This window comes from Plectrocnemia conspersa, unplaced genomic scaffold (assembly GCF_051122295.1).
Source record: "Plectrocnemia conspersa isolate PC_06_02 unplaced genomic scaffold, ASM5112229v1 ptg000002l, whole genome shotgun sequence".
NCBI classification, from domain to species: domain Eukaryota; kingdom Metazoa; phylum Arthropoda; class Insecta; order Trichoptera; family Polycentropodidae; genus Plectrocnemia; species Plectrocnemia conspersa.
The window spans coordinates 3,069,060-3,094,609 of record NW_028277166.1 but is presented as its reverse complement, the minus strand read 5'-3'; the positions used below and the strand labels follow the sequence as shown (position 1 = coordinate 3,094,609).

Genomic DNA, 25,550 nt, shown 5'->3' with positions numbered 1-25,550 from the left:
GAAGCTGGCGGAGGGATGAAGCCAGTGAAGTTATTTATAGTGTAGCAGAGGTTAGTCCCTCTCTGCTGTGGTGATCCTATGTTGGAGTCCCTCTCAGGATGTGTGCGTCCATGACCATATGTTGTCCACGTGCGGGCCGAATCTGCTCCTTCAAGTCTCTGTCTGGTCCTCATTGGAGTCCAACCTTATATATTCAGGGCTGCAAAGCTTGCTGACCAATCACAATCATTCAGCGATCATCCAGCCAATCATTGCACTCGCTTATTAAAACAACGAAATATGTATACGCCTTTAGAAAGTGACATTTTCCGGTCTTCTAGTGATATATTGTTTCCCGTGAACGTCTCGTAACGAATAAATATTCATTCAATACATCGTAAAATCCTTGCGTATTGTTTATGGAAAAAAAATTCTAGCCGTAACGAGGGCTTTGCGTGGTCCTATTATTGTCTAGTTTATCCTATTATCATAACGCGAACTTTTAGAATAGAATCCCTCACAATTAAAATAATTAATTATTACGGTTATTTGCTCTGGTTTTATTGTGTTATCTTTTATAGACGTAGATTGAATCTAATTGGCGGTATCTAGTACTAAAGAGATGTCTTGCCTTTTTGAGATTTTGAGGTTTTTCAGAGCTCTCATCTGCTTGCGTATCTTCGTCTATACTATCAGTTTTGTAGAATAAGAAAAAATCTTATATGAATGTATAGACGTTAAAAGAATGCTACTGTCGGAAATTAGAGAAGAATCAGTCAAGCGGTGATTGTGGGACATGTTTAATAAATGAAGAAACATAAGAAGAATACGATATTGGTTAAAAAAAATGTATTTATGGTTGTAATAAAATACATAAGATTTTTAAATAACCGAGACAAAAATTTTGTAATTCAAAGTCGCGTCCCATTGCAAAGACTTCCGTCGTCACGCGCTGTAAATCAAACACCGTTGATCTCGAATACTGCAACACCTTGGCCGCTGTTAGTTCCTCACTATTTACCTCTAAACGAGCGTCAAGACAATGACTTTCCAAATTTCTGGCAAGCTTCCCGAACGACCTGAATCCGCTCAATTGGCCTTGGTCACCACGTGCCACGAAAATCTACTGGAATATATTAAAATCGTCACCAAGACCTTTGATCTAAAAAAAATTTATCAAATTCGCTATATTTATTTATTAGTTTGTGAAAATATTTTTTATGTTATGTTATATACAAATTCAATTTATCTTAAAAAAATAAAATCCGAAGTATGTTAGCACCTAAAAAATATTTTGCTATTTTTATATATATTTGTTTTGAAACCGTTTAAAAATATCTATTTCGTTCATCTAATATAAACTTTTTTACCATCTTGCTTTTATTATAAGTTGTTTTTATCGGTTATCTCAGATACCCGTTGACGTTTATGACTTAATAACGTAACATTTGGATTCTCACACCTGTGCGAAAATTTGGCTTAAAGTTTCTTAAAGTTTGAGACTTGCCGATTAAATCCATTCATTGAATAACATATGCCTGCTATCTTTGTTTTTAATATTGATCTTCTTACGCTGGTCGCCGAAGTACGTTTATTGATTAGGGTGGTCTAATCCATTAATTAAATGGCGATTTTATTATTAAACACGACAGTAGCAAGACCAGGTTGGACGTGAAGTGAGAAGCGGCTGCTTCCTATGTCTTCTAAATCTCGTTTTAAGTAAAAATAAAGTAAAGGTCTGACTTTTGAAAGTTAAAGTTGTAGGATCATGATGAAAGTGTTGATGGAAAGTGAAAGGTTCATTTACTCTTTCGTGTTCTCAAAAATTTGGAGTAATAGCAAGCTATAGTGTTGTCTGTGACTTTTCTTATAAGAATGGCTGCATCTCAACATTAAGAAAATGTTTTAAAAAGCAACCAATGAAGATCAGAAATAGGTCTTAACACCAAAAGCTGATAAAACATCAAAAGAACGCGCGCGCGACGACGACTTTGACTCTATTTGTATTACTTTTCCCAAGAAATAAGAAATACATGCCTTTTTTCGCCAGAAAGCATAGGATAAAAATGTTTTTGAAAGTATCTACATATCCTGTCTATGCCTTCCTGCGTTCCTTTATCTATTCTCTGTATCCAGTCTATAATTGAAATGTCTCCCGCTAGGAATTCGCTTGGATCTTCAGCCGAGTATCGACACTTTGCGATGTCGCATCGGGCCGTTTCGACATCGTCTCGACATCGGTTTTTCCGGGTCGCCAAATAGATCTGCCAACTCGTTTTCTCGGCCAGACAGTACGGCAGTGGGTATTTTTAACAAAGCCCCGTCCGATCTGTGAAATAACTCAACCGTGTTTTCGGCTAACAGCCGTGAGGTGTCTTCCTCTCCAGTGGCGGCGCACCAAGGCCAAACAGGTAATTTTACTTCCCAGGCTCATGATAAAGAAGTGTTGCGAACGGTCGAAAAAAATTACTGGTTTCTATCTACTTTTTCTTACAAAGGGTTGTAAAAAATCTTTGCATTTTTATTTGAGGAAATCTTACTTACTGATCATAACATAGATTTATGTGTTTCACAAAAATTGAAAAAACTTGTGAGCAAATAATTGCGTTATTAATTAAAATATTTCACAGACCACCTAATAGCACATCCATCTAAAAACCGTACCGCTAAAAACTACTCTTTGTTTCGAAAGGATGATAGTTAGACAATATGTTCAACCCTATGTAAAATGTTAGCGATTGCCTGAGTGGCCTTATGGACTGTTTCTATTTTAATACGTAAACGCATTTCGTTTATATGTTCAAGAAACAATGAAATTGGCCCACAAATAGATTTTTTAGCTTAACTATCATATTTTATTAACGTCCATTGCAATACTTTATTGCTTTTTATTTTTTTACAACATTAAATACTGTCATTTAAATCGTATTCGACTCATTTATATATTTGTATTCAATTTAAATTATCTAAAAACTTTTTGGCACATGGTCATACGTCGTGTGGATAACGTCGTAACTTTTTACTGCGTGAACAATTAAAATAAATTAATAAATTTCAATCTGTTTGTATTTTTACGTCGAAACATCAATTATTTAACATAATAAATGTATATACCTAAATTTAATTTCAAAAAATACAAAAACATAAAAAATTCATTTTTAAATGATCTTGTCTGTATGTCCATGCTTATTTTTTTAATGAAAAGCTATTGTTAATAATATGTTACGCCATCAATGCAGATGCAGATGATTTTAAAAATATTATCCATATGGTGCATTACATTCAATAGGCAGCATTTAACAGAAAAATAAAATTAAGCAGTATTTAAATAAAATTAATTAAGGGCTGTTTTAAAATGTTGATAAGTCTATCCTATCATAAAATATGACTCAATAATAGTTTCTCACCTTATTTATTTATTTACAAAATAAATTATTCTGGTTGCAATGTAAACTATTTTTTCTGATATCTTTAAAAATGGACAAAAAATAATCTGTCAATCTTATAAGAGGTAATTTTGATGCTATAATAATATGGTAATTAAAAATAAAATGTAAATATGTCATCTTCCTTACATTCAGTATAGCAATTTTTTTCTTCGGTTCCGTGAACTTCGCTATACTGAGATTTTACCTAATCTTAATTGATATACAATATTTAGTTTTATCATTAAATCTAACTTAAAATTATATAAAATGTTTTCTACTGGAAATATTTAATTAAGTTGTGAGCACATTTTCAAATTAATTTTATCGATTGAACCATTTTGACTATCATTGAAAATCCTTAATTTTAATGTCTAATTTGAACCATTAAATTTAAAAATATATTTTTTTAAATTAGAACGAAGCAAAAATAATATTAAAACCCAAAAAGTTAAGGGTCCGGTATTCGCACACTCCCTAGCTTCGGTATCTCACTGTCGTGAGGTACCGACAGTTAGTTTTCATAATTACTACATAATCATTTTATTCCATTCCCATTACTAGCAGTCGGTACAACTTGACAAATTCACATAAGCATTCAATCAAATAATATAATTTAGTGCACAAATCAATTTTGATAGATCGCTGCATATACATTATTGCTTTCAGTTAGTATTACCGAAATGTTACCTAAAATATCTGCATAGCACCTATTGCGTTATATAGTAGAGATAGGTGGAAATGCAACCGGGGAACGGCTCAAAGCGACGGAATTCAAGTATAGGTACTATGACTGGTGGAATAGGCTGTGGTAAACCAAGATAGAAAATCAATATCTGCTTTTGGATTTTGATATCCGGCGCGGTTTCGCCTGTTTGCTCTGAATGGCTGCAAAATGACAGGCAACTTTTACTTCAACTTCCTCCGGATAACTAGTACCCCCTGGGCGTATATATAAATACACATCTGGTCGAGAATGTTCCCTTTGAAAATATTTATCTATTACAATAAATATCTTTATTTATATAAACTACGAATACCAAACTTTCTAGTTAATTGAAATAAACCACTACATCTAAAATATTTAATATAATTATTAATATGCTTTTGTTACCTTTTTGTTCTTATGTGCCAGCGCCTTTCTTTTAGGAGCGTTGAGATACGATTCGCTGAGTTCTCACAGAAAGTTGTATGTCACTAAGCATTTTTTCAAATTACTGAAAGGTGCTGTCGACAATACAGCTCAAGGAATTCCAATTTTGGGTTCTGGGACATTTTCTAGAATCACGATCGCGTCCTCTTTTGATGGCCGTTGGAGCTAGGACTTCCGCACTTACCGACTCCTTAATACGCTAGCATTACACATTGACCTGTTTAATGTTAGCTATGAGGAGCTGGTCCAGTTCGTATCATTTAATTTTGCTATTTTATGATTTTTTGTTTTGTTTTATTATTTTTAAATATTATTCTAATAATGTATATTTATACATTTTTTGTGTATTAGATAATAAAATTATTGTTTTCGACCTTCGTGGCGCATTGGGATAACCTGTTAGGTCAAGATGGTCTTAATTTAATCTAAATAAATAAAATTCGAGTCATAGCTTCTACTATATATGATGAAGATAATTATATATTTAATAAACATTATTATTATATATTTTTTAACCTTAAATTCAAGTGCCCCTACCGGGGCTTGAACCCGCAACCTCTGAGATGCTAGTTTGAGTCATTACGGACTACGCTTTTCCGTATGTTAGAATATCAACATTGGTAGTCAAAAGCTGGTGTATAAATTGTTTGAATAAACTGTATATACTCGTATGCATATGTATGTATATTTATATATGTATGTAAATGTGTGTATAATAAATTGCGTCTGGCAAAAAATATATTTAATTTGGCGGACTGCCTTATATATTTAAAATCTGAATCTGAATCCTAGCCCTACCAGCCAAAACAATAAGTTATCCTGTTCTAAGTTACAAATAATTTGTTAAATACAGAAAATGTATATGTCTGAAATATAACAAAGATTACTTATATTTACGGTGTCTCAGCAATCGATCGTGGCTACTAATTGGTCAAATATATTTTTTAATTTTGACGCTTTAGCCAATGGGTATTAAATAATACTAGCACGATACATCAGTGGTCATATGATCATTACTTAAATAGGAATTATTGATTATTATATAATTATGACTCTGGTCAACCATCGCAGATTAAGTTTTCCTATATCTAAATAAATCAGATAATTCAGATTAATAAAATATATGTCTCACTACTTACTTGGTAGTTGTAAATTGTGTTTACCCTGTTGTAACACATTGGGCATTATATTGTAAATAAATAATTACCAAATTTGTGCCCAACTTCTCTATTGTAAGATCGTTTATATCAAAAATCGTTTTTTATATATAAATTAAATAAATATGGCATGATAATAAACAGTGTGAAAAATCCCCCTTTGCTTAATTATTACAAGTGGCAACCCTGTTTACGCTACAAAAGCGATTTCCGGCGCGCGATTTTCAACGCATGCTCATAGCGTCTCGTAAGGATTTCACGGCAAGTTTTCAGTCATCGTTCAATTTTTATTAGACTTGGCCATAATTGATGAATTGACGTGCGACGCCATTACCGCCGGTGTGGGAAAACTAACGCCGTAAACTAAATTGAAATTGATTGCTGTGTAGCACCGTAATATTTCGTTTAGTATTTATGAACAATTTAATAAACATTGATGTCGCGTCGCAGGTGTGGACGACATTTTATAATAAAAGGCAAAAAATGTGTTTTTATAACTGTGATATATATCGTCGGTTACGGAAAAGACAATTTAAAAATAATGATAATTATTGAGTTGGGTATATGAAACAACAGGATTTTTTATTTTTAGGCTAGGTTTAAACTTGCGTTTGTGGCAGTATGTATTGGCAACTTATCTTGTGTACATTATTTCATTATTTACAAGTCACAATAGAAGTTTACCCTAATTGCTTTTGGCTAGGAGATTAGAAATTCATTTTGGGCATGCCATTAAAACGCAGTTCCTTTGCATATACAAAAAACGAAAGATCCATACGTTTTATGATTAATTAAAACGATAATATATTTCACTGAAACTGAATAGAGCACATTAGACAATAATTTATAAAATAAAGGCAAAAAAGAAGCAAATAACTACAATTTATATTATTGCCTTGTGTTAAAACACAAATTAAATTAAATTAAAATTTATGTCACCTTAAATTGAAATAAGGGGTGAAAGCTTTTAACATGATTTAAAATATATGTCAATTCATTGTAGAAAAGTTGTTTCTATTAAGAATTCCGATCAATAGATTGTGCTTTATTGTTATCCAATGTTTAATGCTTCTTCTGAATATATAATACCATTATAAATAGTTAATTCATATTTTTCTAATTAAATTTCTCGCTACGCTATTTAATGAACTCCTTTTGTATTGTTGTTTGCATGTTACTATATTATATACTTTACAGTATATATTTTATTTTATTATATAGGGAAAGTTAACAATTCTTATAAAATATTTAACGTTATCATCGTGATATTACAATAAAACGTCCTTACATTACAATATTTAATCACTGTAAACTAATAGAGTTTAGCAATATTGATTAAACTGTTTTTTTAGACATTTCATTGTAACCTTTGTCGTCGTTCTAAATCAGATGCAGTTATTTTTATGCGCAAATGTAATAATAAAATATTAAAGTTAGCTGTTCGCTATTGCCTCGTACGAAATGTCGCATGAATAAATCATGCGCTTCTAGCTCATCGACTTTCAGTCGTTCTCAAATGTTTGTTTAATAAAATAATCATGCAACTGAAACATATCCAACTCAATTTGGTTATTATACCAGAAACTCATATGTATAACCAGTACCATGTTGTTCTTTTTTAATTTATCATGTAAAAATATCCATTTATTTTCTTTTATCTTTTTACAAATGATTTGCGAAGAGATAGAATGTGTTGAAAATGACATTATTTCAACACAAAACTCATTATCTCTTTACAAACGCGCTATTTTAATATTGGCGTGAAGGAATTCGTCGCCGTTATTGAAAAACAAGATAAAAATGAACGTGTGCTCTCACGCAGAGTACTACAACTAATATATGAAACACCACATAGTTGCATATATGTATTACTACATATTAGTTTCAAATGCATTTACTAGTTTATAAACTAAGTACATAGATCTAATCGTAACATTTTTTTATATAGTTTTATTATACATGAAAAATATTCGTAATAATCCAATTCTAAATTCTCAAAAATATTGTTGTATTTCATAAAAACACAAACGTGGCTAAAATGCATTAAATTAAAAACGAAGCATAATAAATTGTATTTATTAAACAAACAATGAATCATTTTATGTAAATGGGGTAGCAAAATATTACATACTCCCACCACTGATTAACGCAGCTCTAAAAGCTAATTAAATATTAATTAAACATGTAATAATTTTTAATATTTTTATGTTTATCCCAATCTAGCGATCACATGTTTATTTAATTTAATATTATATCACAAAATAAGATTTATATAACGATATTTTATTTTCCTAAAGAATACGATAAAGTAAAAATTATGCGAATTCTAGACCCGGTTTTACCGTTTTAGACTTTGTGTATCTTTGTAAAATACGTACACTTGGTCTGAGCCCATTTCGCGCTCCGCCTAAACTGTGTCGTCAATTTTGCGGGGCTTTTAAAACCAATTTTATAAAAACAACAAGAACCAGAACAACTTGAATGTGTCATTTTTATTAATCATTCCTATTCACAGTAAAAGGACTTTTTAGGTCGAGACCTTTTTCAAAGTTAGCACTATTATTACTGAAAAACAAATTTACTTAGATTCAATAATGTTTATATTTCTTAGTTGCTATATAATATATTGTTCTAAAATGTATGGCTTTAATATTGCGAATCAGAAACGATTTTTTTGCAATTTGTGTGTTCTAATTTCTTTGCATAATGTATCATGTACGCAATTATTATTTTAATTGTTATTCTGAATAATCAAAATGTTGAATTGCTTTTATTATAATGCAAATATTATATGAATTACGATACTATATTAGTGTATTTTATATATCATTGAATAAATTTTGTATTAGCTATATAACCTTTTTTTGCGGGAGGATGGGGGGGGGCTCGCGCTTTATTTTTGCGTAGGGCCTTGCGACCGAGAGCTGACCCTGCACTCAGTTTACATCACAGAAAGAAAAAGTTCAAATAATAAAAGAAATATTTTTAATAAATTAAAATAATATTAATAATTTTCATCTAAAATTAAATTTGCCCGAACATGTAATATTTGACAATTCGTTCAGTATTACCCCTTTTAATTTTAAAAGCCTTTAAAAATGTAATCGTCCGTCGATCGCAACGCAACGATCGCCAGCAATTAAATGTCGCACAGATCGAAGCCACAATAATAGCCCGCTGGCGCGGAATGCGCGCGATTTGGCCGTAAGCGCGCGCGCGGCGAGCATGCGCCGGGCAGCGTGGTATCGCCGCGCGTCGGTAAAGCAGACGCCTGTAACAGCGGCGCGTCCCGGTGAGACGCGCTAACGGCAGACGCCGCTCCGCCGCCCCCTACCCCCAGGTGAGCCCCCCAAAAGGTCTGCGCCCCCGTGAACAATAAAAAACAGTCTTAAAACACGCGGGACAAAATACGACGCAATAAATTAAACTTTGACGATAAGTCGTTTTCCTTCAACCTCTTCAGCCCGGGCGCCTTCGACGCCCGATCCTTTTTAGTCAAAATGTTGGTTATGGCTGCGCACGTGCTTTGTGTAACTCGTTGCAACTCAATGTTCAATGTTTTCGTATTGTCTTATCTTTGTTTGGAACTGATTTGAACACTTCCGTTGTTTGATAGGTTAACAAATATCATATATAAATTTTGCTTTGTGTTGTTTTAAAACTCATTTTGTCTATAATAAAAACTACTTTAAATAAAGTTATATTTTAAACACATCAATGACAAGTCAAAAATACTCAATTTTATATTTCATTCAAATTTACAACATTTTTGAACAACTAACAAACGTAAATAAAATTGAAGTTATGTCTATTTTTTATCAGATTTTTTTACAAAGAAATAACAATTGGTAAACATAACGGTGTTTTGTCATCCATTTGCGTATGTGCTTAGTATACATTGGTACAAAGAGTTTAATTTAAAAGAGGTTTCGGCTAGCATTTGCTTGAGTTTCCCTAGTGGTGATCTCGAGGTCTGTTCTGGCACGTATATTGTCGTGAGTATGAGAGACTAAAAATTCCCCATTACAACTGATCTAAGTTGTTTTTTTTCATTTCAAACATCATTTTACTACCTAGAAGTGCTGAGAAACTGATAAACTAAACCTTGAGTGGAATTCCTTACCTTAAAAGCATATTATCCTCACAAGTCAAGCTGATATTTGATGCATATATGTAGATAACTGGCGTTAATTTCATTGGATTGTACAAAAACTGTTGCTTTATGCTGCGAGTAGCTAAAAAATATGCTCTTTGCTTTTATGGCTTCTTTGGAGGTCTAATTCCTGTTGCATAATTTTGTCACAAAGTTTTATTGTAAATTTCCATAACATGAAATTTTTTTATTTAGAAATAATTTAAATTGATCAAATCATATTGACATTTCTACGAGACATAAGTCGGCACGATACTAAGATCATAACGTACTAAAAAGAATCTGCTAATTGCTTTTTTATGCATCATAAATAAAAACATGCAAATAAAGGCCATGAAATATGCACATGCAAAAAATAAAAGAAATAATTATTTTTAACTGTTTATTGTATAGTATAATATTACTCTGAAATAATTTCCATTATTGTTGTCTTCATCTTTTCACCACAAATTAAGCGATTTTTGTAAAATGATGTGAAATTTGTATTACAAAGTGATTGTTCTAATAACTTTAAAAAGTGATGGATGTTGGCAAACTTATGAATATAGCTCCCTGATTTTCTTTCTGTGGTGTCTTGCATATTATCCTACTGTAGAATTCGTCATTGGTTATTTATCGTTTTTTTTAGCATTTCTGCCTTAAATTTTTCTAATCGGGACCGATACACATATGCCGTAATTCTCTGGGCAGGCTTTAACAATTCATTATGTATGAGGTTTGCAAAAAGCCACTTTTTTCAAGGACAGTTTAAATGAGCAATATATAAAACAAATTGTTTGTGCATTATTGGACAGATTAGTGCAAGCGAGCATCGGTCAGAACATTAAACATCTTATGAATAACTGCAACGAATCCTTTTCCCAAGAAAAAATCCGAAGATTTATGTTACATAAATGAACAAATAATTCGTTTCATGGAACAAAGTATTTATTTAAATGCACATATCAAAATAATTCCCTGTCAAACAGCATCTCGTCACCTGTAACAATCCTTCTCATAAATAGATCAGATTCACATATAGACAACAGTGATAATGACTGCTCAAGAATAGTTTGTTGAATACACGTGGAACACAATTCCTTATCTACTTCAGTGATCTTTTACAGTTGACTATGGATTCAAACATCCAAGTTATAAGGATAATTTCACGGGATCTGATCCACGTCGTTAAAAAAAAATATATTTTTGCTTCACTTTTCATAAAAAATAGACCTAGAATTAATGTACCTTAAATAGCAGTTTTTCAAAGTGCATCTTTAGTAAAAACAAAGGTTTCCACCGCTCTCGACATTGTGCATTTTAAATTAATTTCGGGCACAAAACAAGTTCCTAAAAATACCATTAGAAACGATACAGAATTATCACTGGCCTTGTAAGCATGTTTTTATAAATGGATTTTTGTACAAATTTTAATTTCTGTTAGAGGGTGTTTTTTCTCTTATAAATGGCGAATGTATTGTATATAAAAATGATCAGAATTTAAATCAACTTTGGGTCAGAATAAAAATCAAATCTTTATTAGAATTTTTAACAGCCTGGTTATAATAAGCATATTGTTTGGGGTCAGAATAAGTATCAAATGGTTAAAATAAAAATTAGTGATGGGTGGCAATTATTAATGGAATGAGCTGCTGCAGTAATATTTTTATTGAATATTATCACAGTTGCGTGTTAAAACTAAATGTGTGAGCGGATGGTGCGTGAGGTCCGCACTGGCCGCACGAGCCCACTTTAGTTGCCAAGAGAATACCAGTGTTACCAGAGTGCTGCCAAGTTTTGGCCATAATGAAATCTAAATAAATATATATATAAAAATACAGGACGATCAAGTGAATTCAAAAAATATAACTTTTATAAATATAAATAGGCAATAAATTATTTATTTTAGAAATATCTTATAAAATATCGCACTCACACCAAAAACTGTTGGACAGGTTAGGTGCGAGCGAGCTTACAGCAATAACAACATATTACAATAACACGATTATCAACTGAAAAAAATTATTCTGACCATCTCTCAAAATAATTTTTACCACTTAATATTCTGATCAATTTAATTTATATTCTAACCAATTAATATAAATACTGACCAATTATAAAAATTCTGACCAACTAATGTTTATTTTGACCAATGTATTCTGATCCTTTAATATAAATTCTGACCCGATAAATACAATATAAAAAAATAACCAATACCCTCTTATTAGAAAATTTATTCAAATCAAATATTTGGAAATATTGTGTTATATCTGCTTTGGCATAACTTCCTCTGCCAGAGCCAAGGAACGAAATGACGGATGCAATGTGAAACCAACGGTTCAGCCAATTACTAACAATCATTTATGTCTGCTAAAACTGTATCTCAATAAGAAGGGCAGAAAGTCAACCTAATATTGGTATTTGGAACTATATATCACCTTCCTCTATTTTTGTAACATATAAATTTGTTTGATTTGTGTCAAATACAATTATCTGCTGTAAAGATGTTTATCTACTTATAAATTACAAGTTTTTCTTGTGTACGAAGAAATATTAACATACATGATATTCTCTAAATTGTAAAAAAGTTGTGATTTGAGATGCCCACTATTTATATAGTCTAGTTCAGTATTAAACAATAAAAAAACCCATTGTGTTGTTACAACATATCAAAAAAAATAGATTTTTTAAATTAATTTTTGCATTCTTTGTCAACTGTGTTGTTTCTGTATCTTTGTGCGACTTCATTGCTTTTTCAATAATTCCAGGGAATAAATAGCTAACTTCATACACCTTATCGGAACTTTTGATTAGTTTGGTTGAGGATTCACTTTGTTTTTTTGTAATAATATAAATATATATGTACATTTCCAGTTATTTCATATAAAAATACAAGAAATGTCTGTTCTTAAATTGTGACTATTGTCCAAATTGATAATATGTGGAGATTCTCCAATCATCTTATACACTTGTTTCATTTTCTGGCCTCATTATAAAACAGAATAAGCGGTATTTTATAAAATAGTTATTTGTCATAGAGTTGTTTTTCTATAAAAATCTTTTGTACGTCTTAGATTCTTTATTTAAATATGTTGTTTTTTTTTATATAATTTATAGTTTTAATGTTATTGATATATGTTCAAAGTTTTGGCAAAGATTTATAAAAATGGATAGTTGAATGATAAAATTATATGTAATAATATATGTTATATTATTATTGCTTAGTTATGTTAATTTATTGTATATTCAAAGTTTAGACTGATTTTAGCAGAAACATTAAATGAGTGTCATTGCATAATTCAAATTAAAATAAACTATTTTAGAACAAATTAATTTCACAGTGTCTAACAAGAACTTATGCTACATTAAAAGTTCTGATTCACTGTAGCAGAAACAGCATTTAATAATTGGTTACACAGAATGTTGTCATGCAAGAATAATTAAAATACAAAGTTTTACACAACTTGTGTATATATTATATTTATATAGAAGTAACAAAATAATGTTTCTTCTCGAATAAATATGTTCTTTTTTTAATGATAAAGAAACGCTCATTTAAAACATATATATATATTTTACCTATAATTAAAATATAACAAAATAAGAATAATACGTATTTTATTTTGAATTATTAGAATAATGCATACATTTTGGTTTAGATGTTTACCAACAAAATTTATTATATTATAATTTACAATGGGATCATTACTATTGTCGTATATTATTAAAGTATGAATTCTTTTGTGAATCACCTGTTTCAATTACATTATAGGACTTTTATAAAAAATATATTATAAATTATGTGTTTTTGAGATCAAGGTTCCAAACTAAACAAGCTTATTTTTAATATTTTATGATGTATAGTTTTATGACCGTCAAACTAAAAACAGTTATATTGTAATTAGGTAAATATGGAATTTATTATCAAGACATTGAACTTCTTGACTTCATTAAAATATGTGATATACCTACTCCTTGTCCCACATATATTTCCGTCTCAACGTTTATGTAATTTTTAATATAACTATGGCAATTCCATTAGATTATAAAATGGCTGAAATATCCTATGTATGAAAATTGTTTGTACAGCTGTAACAACTGCTTTTTTTTTACTAAATTTAACAATATTTTCTTGATTCAATTCAATGGAAGAGATTAGTATATATAAATACATATAGACAGCACAACCCTCAATTGGATCAATAACGCACAATCCAAAAATTAAACAAATTACGCTTATATCGCATGAAAATAATTCAGTTAATATATTACACTATACTTTTTTTATTAATTTAATATCAAACTAGAGTTCCTTCATCGGCTGCCTCATTTTTTCTGTTCTCTATTGTTATGTTGCAAATTTCCCGAGTATTAATCGACGCGTGTTTTCCAGCTTTTCCCTGCCTGACGAGTGCCCAGCGCCCCGCAAGAGCCCTGCGCCTCTACCAGTAGATAGAGTGGAGTGCCCCCGTGTCCATACCCCTTTTAAAGCCGCAACCATTCCACAAGAAACAACCACCGAGACACGCAAAGTAAACATGGATCCCAAATCGCCTACTCTCCACGAGGAGGATTCTAAAATCACCCTCACAATTAGGCTTATCATGCAAGGAAAGGTAAGATGGTCCTTTTAATATATATATATATATAATTACTTTTTTTTTTACCACATTCTCAAACGTTCTATAGTGCTTATGTTTCGCTTTTTTATCTTGGCCGTTTGCCAGTCTGTAATGTACCTCGTTTCTCTGCCAACGCTCACTAATGATTTTTTTAGTTTGAGAGATACATCCATCACTCTCTCTTTTCGCCTATAAATATGCAATTAATCACTATAACTACGTTTGCGATCACTCCCATTCAATGACGAAAGACTTACACGGAGGGCGGGCTATCGGATATTCGCGAGCGGGCTTCCTCTCAAAGTTTACGAGAGGATCGGAGATCTTTTTAAGGTCTTTGAGATAATCGCGAGCGTTCGTCCGAGACGCATGGGCCCAATGATCAAATGATTATGAGATCTGAGATTTTCTATCTCGTTGCATTTGTTGAATTTACAAACACTGTATACGATTAACGATGTGTCTGTTTTGTGCGATTGTTGCAGGAAGTGGGTAGTATCATCGGAAAGAAGGGCGAAATCGTTAAACGATTTAGAGAAGAGGTTTGTATTTCATCATTGATTACGATAGTTTTTATTGAGAGTTTATTTATTTGTACATTTATATTTCAGTCTGGCGCAAAAATCAACATTTCCGATGGATCGTGTCCCGAAAGGATCGTAACTGTAACGGGACCAACTAACGCAATTTTTAAGGCTTTCACCCTCATCTGCAAAAAATTTGAAGAAGTATGTATTTTGTGAGAAAAGAGTGATTTGAGAACATTTAAAAAAATATTTTCCGTCAATGTTTATTTTATCAATATTACTATTATCTTAATTGAACGGCATTGAGAGCTTGATGTGTGTTCTACGTAACATTTTACGTTGTGTATTTTCTAGGCTCAGAACATACTTTTACTTAAAATCCAACGCTTCATTGGAAATTTAAAGATTCGAGCCGATAAATTATGTAGAAAAAGGTTTAATTTTCCAAGGATTAAAAACTTTTTGTGTTTGACATCCTAATCCAAAAAAAAGTTTCGTGCAGCTGTTTACTTGTATGTTTTAGCGTGCTCTCTAAAAATATTTACCGAATACACTAATTGGTGTATATAAAGTCTTTCCAGGTGGGCCAAAACTGCCTTGCTTAATAACTGATACGTAAACAGGTATTTAGTAACACAAATGTTGTAATATTTTCGTACTACATAGAAAGTAGGTTAATTTTTAATACCAACATACTGGTATTTGTATTGAGACAATATATTTTGACATTGAAAATTTCGCCAGAAAACTGTCGAAAATTCTCTAAATACAGATATAAATTATATTTCAAGGTTGCTCTATTTGCTGCTGTGAAATTTGAATACTGCATATGATTGGTTATGGAAGTTTCGAATCGTAATGACTTCAGGGGGTTTCAATTAGCATATTTCAATGCCTCAGTCATGACAATAAATCGCTTAATGTCACAATAATTTACTTGAGACATGAACGCTTTGCTCATGGTCTATTTTATGTCAAAATTATAAAAGGGGAATAAACACTAATAGCTAAAATTATATCGTACTCAAACACCGTTTAGTTGTTATAAGTTTATAAGTTATTGAGATTAACATGTTTTATTTTAGTGGTGCTCTCAGTTTGGAGAGTTCGGCAGCGTTGGAGCTGGCTCCAACGTTCCAAGACCCCCAATTACGCTTCGTCTCATTGTACCTGCCAGTCAATGTGGTTCACTTATAGGAAAGGGGGGTTCCAAAATCAAAGAAATAAGAGACGTCACCGGAGCAAGTATTCAGGTATTTTATGCAAACTTTCCAATATTATTTAACTAATAATCCCAATGATGAAAAAATTACACAGAAGGTGGTCGTCTCGTTTAACTTCCTTCGGTACATTTGCCACAAATTATCGGCAAATCTGGACGTATACACGTGGAGTCAAAATGACGAGTAATATTTTGCCTTGATTCAGATTGCTCAACCTTTTCAAGGTAAAATGTAACTTCTCTCCACGTGCTCCTATACGTACTGCTCAACCGATGGGAGTTTACGATTCGCACGGGCCTAATGATCAATGATTATGAGATCTGAGATCTATGTATATATGATTTTGTATGAATTTGGATTAAAATAGTTCTAATGCAAATGTTATGCATTTCAGGTGGCGGGTGAGATGCTTCCGAATTCTACTGAAAGGGCTGTGACTATTAGCGGTACATCCGAAGCTATCACTCAGTGCATCTATCACATTTGTTGCGTGATGCTAGAGGTGACGATCACAATCATCCAATTCGATGTTCATAAAGATTGATTTGATTAATTTTTTTATGGTTTATTTGTAAACAGAGCCCCCCGAAAGGTGCTACGATTCCGTACCGCCCGAAGCCGCAAGTCGGAGGACCAGTAATATTAGCGGGCGGTCAGGCGTACACCATTCAAGGAAACTATGCAGTGCCGGCGCAAGACGTATGTTTCAAATTTTATTACTGTTTTATGATGGTTATCGTTCTCATTTCGAAAAGCTTAACGATGCAGTTGATCTCTTATAAGATCTGCTCCATCAGTGGATTTATGTTTAATTGCCATTAGATTATTGACAGCAAAAATGTTGCTGAATATTTATCAAGTCATCTCATTAGTTGGTTTTTTTTGTTAAACTTTCAATGTCATTTTTTCTTTTGATTTTATCAAAACTACTGCAATAACATGTTAATTGACAAACATGTCGTTTTAAGTAATTTAGATATAATTTATCATTTGTATTGTATTTATTTAAAATAAACAATTCATATTTACATGCAATAAGTGTAAAAAATTGATAATTAATATAATTGCCAAGTACTTGATATTGCAAGAACTAAGTTAGCCAGTTACAGTATTTTTCATTAGAGATTATGAGTATTTCTATTTAGTATTTTACTTGTTTTCTATTTTGAAATGCTTATATCTGCAGTTACTATGGTTCATAATTCAGCCCAATTCTCAGAAATCACTTGAATAATCTGTTGTGTCAGATTCTTGAGAAAGAATAGTGATAAGAGTACTGCACTTAATTTGCTTCGGAGCTCTCTTCTCTATTGTAAATGGAATTTATGTATGCTCATTCACGGTATACAAGCATTTCCCTTTTGACGTTTAATAAAAGAGGAATAATAATGTTGTATTTTATAATATCAACAACAAAATATTTAACAGTATTATATTTTAATTTTATTGACTCGGCCAATCATCTGATGACCTGATATGATAAATATGTTCAAATTGAAAATATAATATGTTCACTTACATGCATGTTATATTACATATTCATTATAAAAGAATATGAAAAATAAATGATTGGCGATCGGTCAAAAAGAAAGCTGATTTATATCAGATAGTATTTTTTTTGGGTTTTTTACGATTTTATATTTAAACAATGCAAATACAATAACACTATTTTTATTTTTGAAAATCTGGTCATTATATACCTATTTTTAATGATATTGTCAAATTGATGGGTTTATGCCCGTAAACCTAGTGTTAGAAAGGAGACCAAAATCACGATTTGGTTTTATTGTCATCTTCAAATACCTCACAACTATTGAAAATAAATAAGTTGTTAAAAAAATTGATGGTCTTCAAATAAATGTAGACGTAAAGCCAATATATTGGCTTACAGTCAACTGTGTTAGTCCAACAAATAAAGTAAATTATTTAACATCTTCAAATACCTCATGACTATTTTAAATAATGAGTTGTTTAATAAGTTTATTGATTAAAAACTATATGCTTCCAAACAAATTTAAACTTAAAAGCCAATATATTGGCTTTGTTGTCCGCATTAGTCCAACTGAAGCTAATTTTTTGGTTTACCGTCGGTAATGTTTCAATAATGAAAATTTTAATTTAAAACAAATATTGGGCGACCTATATATTTTTTATTTGTACTACTTTTTAAATATGAGCTAATAAAGCAGCTTTATTTTATACTGAAAGAGAAGCTACCATGAAAAAAAATGCCCTTATTTGTTACCATATTTTGAACTGCACAACCTTAATTTTGTATTCAACATATTTTTGCTGTAAATTAGTTTATTAGCTTTTGTCAGTTTAACATGTTCGTCTATCTGTATTATATAAAAAGCTCAATACGTTAACTACACAAAAACTTATGAGATGACTAATAAATATTTATATTTTTTTGCTGTCAATCCATGATTGATCAAGTATATATTTTAAAAAGCATATTTTACCACAGATCAAATCATGAAAAGTGGCATATTGTCCAGTACTTTTGATTGTTGTTGACTAAATATATGCTAGTTTTTACGACTGACGATCGTCGAATTGCTTCATATTTCTCTCACCAAACTTGAACCACCTATACGTATCTATATATATATATATATATATATATAAATTTTTTAAAAGGAACCATAATTCATTATAAAAATGTACTATGTCAAATATATATAATATAATATGTTGAATATATAAAAAAAATCTGGAATATTGTTATACACACACGCGAAGCATGCATATATTGAGTGTGGGCCTGTGCGTCAGGCGGGCGGAGTGTGCCAGACGGGCATGTACGGCCCGGGGCTGGGAGTAGTGGGAATAGGCGGTGCAGCGGGACTCCACGGTGGCTTGGCCGATCCTTTGCTGAAAGGCACGCCGCTGTTGGCCGCCCTGCCGCCACACCACTTGCTGCCGCATCCGCACCCGCCCCCACACCCGCACTTTCATCCACACCATCAGGAACATGTCGTGAGTTTATGGGCGGGATATTATTATTGCCCAAAGACCCCCATATCAATAATATCAAATCCGCCCCCCACCCAGTCTCGCTTTCCCTGCGTTTGTCGACAAAACGATAACACGTTGAGTCCATGAGTGATTTGTAAGAGTATTATTATTTCACTAAAAAGACCTCTAGAGGTGTAAAAATAAAAAAAATTATGCCAGTGTCTCGAAAATGTTACATTACGAGATCACAACATAGGGATTTCTTACTTTTTGATGAATCATGCCTAATTATACAGTCCTTTGCCAAATTATTCGAGTTTGAGAAACAGGGAGGACAAACGTGGCAGATGTAGGTTGAAGATCTGTATATGTCATAATAGTAAAACATTACCTCAGGGTACGTAGTGCTCCAAAATCATCCTCCATTCATCCCAAAAGAGAACCAGAATAATCTTTCTTGCAAAGAAGGTATGGTGTCATTCCTTGGTTTCATCTCCAGTGTCAATCTTTCTTAGAAAACCTTCACCTTCTGCTTCGAAGTGTATCAAAATGCATTAAAACATTAATTTCATAATTATAAAACACTGGAACTGTAGAATATCATGCTATTTCCATGTGTACACTTGCTACAGTAACAGACGTGCATCACCATACTAAACTTTCATTCATTAATTGTTTTCACAACTCAAAAAATAAATTAACTTTGCCACCTTATGTGATAGAGCTGTGTTTTGAATTTTATCGCACTTTTAAAGTTTTCATTTGACTCACCCCCTCCTATATTATTCTGACTTATGAAAAATTTACGCACCTGTTATATTGATTTCATTGTTTATTTTATTTAGATTATTAATGCTATCTTTTTTTGAAAATATCACATTTTTATCTATTTCATAAAATCACCACCACTTTTTAAGTAAATGTTTTTTTTGCAATAAATGCGAAACAATTCAGCAAATAGAAATTTGAATATTAGGCAGGTGTTTTCAACGTTGATTTTGATTTTAAAATATTTTTTTTTGCATCTTGCTATTACTGCAATATATACATGCTAATATATCAAATAGAGATAATTTCCCGTTTTAGCTCATTTGAATGTTTTATTTTCTAAAAAAATTAAACTCGTTTATTTTTGATAAAAAATATCTATTTTTTATAATGCTAAAAGTAATACTTTTAAATTTTAAAAGGCTTGATCTGACATAACTTAACATCGAAACTCAACATTTCTAAAATTTGATATTAAGTAGGGTATTTTTGATGATTCTATAAAAGTTAATAAATCAGATGTAAGGTTAACGATAGTTTTACAAATGACGCATATTTGCGTCACCAGCTCTCAACGATAGCTTAACAAATGACAATCGTCGGACTGTAAAATGTTAAATGCATATTCAATGTAAGTATAGAAATACTAACAATATATTTTTGTACAAATTAAAAATAAAGATCCTCTTTTTGTACTATTACTTCTAAATATTTTTTTATAAATGAGAATAAAATGGACTATTGAAATCAATTAAACCTAATACAATAATTTGGCATGGGATTGGATTAGCACCTTTGCTATTTAGCAACGATATTCGGCGTGTAATTTTTAATTTTTATTATCATATTACTGTCCAGAATTAGTCATGTGTGATATTTTTTTTATAAAACCTTACTCAAATGAAGTTTTAAAGGTTGACTATGGAGCGATCAGCGATTTAGTTTAAGATAAAATTGGGCAAGTCATCTTATAATCTACAGTGTACTTAAAATTAAAGTAACAAATGGAATACTTCTAAAAACAGTAAATAATGGTATCGGATTGATCGAAAAAGTGATTTTTCAAGTGATGACTAATCAAGTTTTTAGCGATCCTAAACTTATATCTTACCTTGAGAGTATAGAAGAGGCATAAATTGTTTTAATCAAATTTATAATTGCACTATGTATGTATATATTGTACAATTTAACTTATAATATAGGATAAACTTTCAGTATATCACCAACAAGTGGCTCTCAACTTTTCACTCAAAAAAATTATGACCCAATTTTTGGAATAAATTGAATTTATATAAATAATCAATGACAAACGCTGGGAAAGGTGAATGAGTATCGCTTGGTGCTGCCCCCCCACCCCCCACTTGGATCTGATATGTCTTTATTATTACACGGTTTGACTTTGACTCCGCTTATATGTTACCCCCTCTCCAAATTACTAATGGTTCATAAATCAAATAGGACTGAACGAGTAGACATTGGTTCCTAGTGTGTATGATGTCGCTTTTGACCCCCCCCCCACCCCGTAGAAAAATGAAATTATGTACACCCCCACCCCTGGATGATGTCCGATTTATTTTGTAAATATATATATAAATTTTATGTTGCATATGATGTAAATATTATGTACTGTAATAAATGATACGCATATGTTCATCTTTCATATCATAACCACGAAAGACTGCTTGATTATGTGACACCTAATCGTTATTGTCAATTAACCACATATTGCACTGATAGATTGTTTTTTCTTTCCTGATTTAGTAGTGTTATTATTGTAATATATATATATAATCAATCATAATTATTTGCATTGTTTATTTCCGAGCTTTCATATTAACAAATTGTAGTTATTTTTACTAATTGTTTTTTTTTATTTTTAATTAATTTACTTTTTTATATATATTTATAAATATACATGTTACGTAACAGCATTGCATACGTCAGTCATAAAACGTAGTATTCTGCAGCTTAATCTGTTTCTTCTGGCACTGCCAATATTACTTTTTGCGTGAAGGTAATTAATTTTTGTATTAACTTTTCCAAAAAATATTAGGCTTTGTTTATGTTATTTTAAACGTTGTAATAATGTTTTTTTTTAATGGGGTTACCACGCAAAAAGTTGTGTTATCAAATAAAAAATGAATACGTCCTCGAAATGCATCCAAAATGTTCCTTTGAAGCCTTTTTTGCCTTGCCTTTGATACTCCATCTTTATTTATTTTGTACAAAAGAATAGATTTTGCCGGTTCTAAACAAATTAACGTATCGAGTCATAAGTTATAAATTTAAAACAAAAAGTGCATGGCTTTGCGACGGTATATGCACAGTACTTGTCTTATTGTATGAGGCGGGTCATATCAAAACTCATTTTATCCCTTTGAAACGATATTTCAGTAGAAAAGAAGAATTGATTTATTTTTCGTGAAATGATACAAAAAATGTTCAGTTTTATCTTTTCATATTATTTTATATCTAAAATTTTAAAAGTAGCGTTGTAAAATTACAATTAAAACAGAGTTGATTTTTAATAAGGAATGATTAGTTGTTGGATGAATCATTATTTGTTTTAAAAATAGATAAATAGTCAATTTACCCCCTTTTTGCGTTATTTGATAGCACATTTAATTGCGGATAAGACAAGTTTTGATATGAACCTCCTCATTTATTTACAAAAAAAAATGTATATTATCTTTATTTACTTGTGTATAATGTAAAATTTTGCTAATACTAGCCGATTTTTATGTTTTGGTTTTAGAGTTTATTAAAAATTAAATGAAATATATATTTGTGGGCAGCACCGCCTGTAAACTCACAACGTTCTCGATTATACATATTATATTATGTTTATGATGTGATTGTGTCTGGCGTGCGTCACCAAAAGCATCTGCAAATGTTGTGCTCTCTATCCATTGAGTGTATGTGTCATCAGCTCCGTTCCGAAGTATCCAAAAAGTGGTCCCTCGTACCGATCTTCATTTTTTTTGCCTCATTTATTGAAGACACAAATGTATGCAGATGCTTTGCAGGACGCGCGTGCCTATGTTTAATATATATAAAATACACATAAATATTATATTCCGTGTTCAAGTGACCTTTTTCCAGCCGATCTCCCATCCCAGCTGTGCCAGAGGGAAAACGGTGCCAAGGAAAATAAATAATATATAACTTCACATTATCGTTTTCTATACTATACGTTTACAAAGTTCTTCTTTTTGATCTGTATTTTGCTTGTGAACTTTTCATGTGTATCGTAAATCATATATTATACTTCTGTTCGATGGCACTCGATAAGCTAAAGACCTTGTTTTACTTTCGTATTGACTTTAAAGTATAGTGTGTGCTTTAGAGTGAGGCGCAAGATCGTTTTTAATTTTATTTGGTTGCGTTGCAGATGGGAGGATTGGCTAAAAGTCCGTTGGCCGGACTGGCCGCTCTGGGCTTGGGCGGATTGACGCCTGCCAACACCGGTGGTTTGAATCCTGCAGGTAAGATCTTTTAAAATTTATAATAGTATCTCTGTTTTAGATCAAAAAAATGTACAGGAATACAGAGATCATTGACAACAATTATCGTCCACGTAAACTTGACATATACATGTTCGAATATGACTCCAATAAAATATTATTTTCATTCAGATTTCAAAATTACAAATCTGTTCGCTTCTTAAAATGATTTGAAACCCCCGTTTTAAATCATAATAGTATAGTTGTGTCTTATGCCAGATATTCTTATACTTGATTTTATATTTATTTAATGATCTTTTATAGACAATAGTAAAAAATAAATTAACACCTAATCCACGGGTCTTTTTTTCGTCGCTTGCTGCATGACAAACAGGCAGTTTTGCGAGAATTTCGAAAAATTATTTTTTAATAAAAAAGTTTTGACTTGTACTGGTACATTTTTTTAAATATTTATTATATATTGCGTTATTCGAAGCAGCAAAATCTTGTGCAGTGGGCTCTGGTGTCTTGAAACTAGCACACTTATGTCTTTAATTATAGTTTTAACCCAAAAATGTGTATATGTTATATGTTTGCACTCATTTTATTTGTTGTATTATAGCTCTTGCTGCTCTCGCTGGATCTCAACTCCGTACTTCCTCACAAAACCGCAACCAGCCCCCATCCAATCAACAGTCTCACGAAATGACTGTTCCCAATGAACTCATTGGTTGCATCATCGGAAAGGTAAGCATTAAAATTGCAGCATTCACGAAATAATAAAAATTACATCAATTGCGTTTTGATACACAGGGCGGTACCAAGATTGCCGAGATCAGACAGATATCCGGTGCCATGATACGCATCTCAAACTGCGAGGAACGCGAAGGCGGAGCCACCGACCGCACAATAACAATCACAGGCAACCCAGACGCCGTGGGGCTCGCTCAGTATTTGATCAACATGAGGTTAGAGTCCATCCTTAAAATTTTATCAATCGTAACAACTCTGTGTCCATGTGTGAAACGTCAAAAGTCTCGAGGTTGTGTAGTATTAAGGAAAACGACGTGTATTCATCCGTAGCCATTTTTGTGTCTCTCTCTCTTTCTCTCTCTAATCTCTCCTTACAGCCAGGCGCCGGACGCAGTTTTAGCGATTAAAACATTCCATTCGTTCCATGATTGTCTCACTCCTGAGACGTTTCCAGGTCCATATGCAACGATTTATACTACCCACATATCCGCGCTTGTAATGTTTTATCACACGTCCAAAATCCAGATCCAGCCGCAGCTGCAGAAGACTAATTTGTTCAACCTTTATCGACTCACAAATCACTGATTTATTTTCCGATAACGGTTTTTATAGCTTAACCCTTAAACTGCAGGAAGAGCTTTTTTTGGTATATTTAAATTAATTCAATTAAATATCCTGCAGCTTAAGGATTAATCGAATCACTTCTATCATTTTTTCATTGTTATTTATTTTATTATTTACTTGAAAAATAAAATACATATTATGTATGTATGGAATGTAAATATTATTTATTCAGGGCATGGTATCAGTTGCAATTTCTTAGGTGATCATTTATTTTTCTACTCAGTTTGTTCTAGTTTTTGTTTTGTTTTCACAACATGTATCCTGATTAGCGGAAATCAAATGATCACTATCTCTATTATTATTTTTGTACTCGATAATTACTACTCACATGCTTATTATAAATTTTATTATATAAATAATTTAACTATTTAACTTCACTGCAAATTCTATCATGTATTTCGCTTAACAAATGCACAAGTTCTACTCATACACTTCACCGCACATTGATTGTTATCAACGTAAAATAGTAAATTTAAAAATCTATAAATGAAAAAAACATATATAAATAATCATCTGACTGCCGAAATCCGATGAATCTGCTTTTGCTACTTTGATAATAATTGCCAGATCTGACATCATCATTGTAGAAAGAGTTGGCAAATAATATCGCAAAAAGATCAGTGTTATATATGCAGTTACCGTTGTTTTACGCTCGCCGTGCAATAATAAAGCCGATAACTTAAATAATATCAGCACCATTGTACATGAGTTACAATAGAACAGGAATAAATGTTGTCCTTGCTCATACAATTTTTTTATGGTTCATATTCCTTGTATCTCAAC

The 25,550-nt window shown here is 31.7% G+C and overlaps 1 protein-coding gene across 15 annotated transcripts in view; it reads left to right on the top strand.

The window, feature by feature from the left end:
- Positions 1-25,550, top strand: part of mub (poly(rC)-binding protein mub) — a 259,626-nt gene that overhangs the window by 224,557 nt on the left and 9,519 nt on the right. For 6 of the 15 annotated variants that reach the window (XM_088205225.1, XM_088205224.1, XM_088205214.1 and 3 more), the window contains 10 exons: positions 14,240-14,462; positions 14,954-15,010; positions 15,080-15,196; positions 16,081-16,248; positions 16,613-16,720; positions 16,798-16,917; positions 18,964-19,200; positions 23,339-23,432; positions 24,013-24,137; positions 24,204-24,358. In XM_088205225.1, coding sequence (XP_088061351.1) covers positions 14,385-14,462; positions 14,954-15,010; positions 15,080-15,196; positions 16,081-16,248; positions 16,613-16,720; positions 16,798-16,917; positions 18,964-19,200; positions 23,339-23,432; positions 24,013-24,137; positions 24,204-24,358 — 1,259 coding nt within the window. In that variant the 5' untranslated portion in view covers positions 14,240-14,384. Of the gene's footprint in view, positions 1-2,204; positions 2,391-8,987; positions 9,055-14,239; positions 14,463-14,953; positions 15,011-15,079; positions 15,197-16,080; positions 16,249-16,612; positions 16,721-16,797; positions 16,918-18,963; positions 19,201-23,338; positions 23,433-24,012; positions 24,138-24,203; positions 24,359-25,550 lie in introns of those variants that run through there. The other 9 variants (XM_088205227.1, XM_088205221.1, XM_088205220.1 and 6 more) reach the window with 5 other exon arrangements.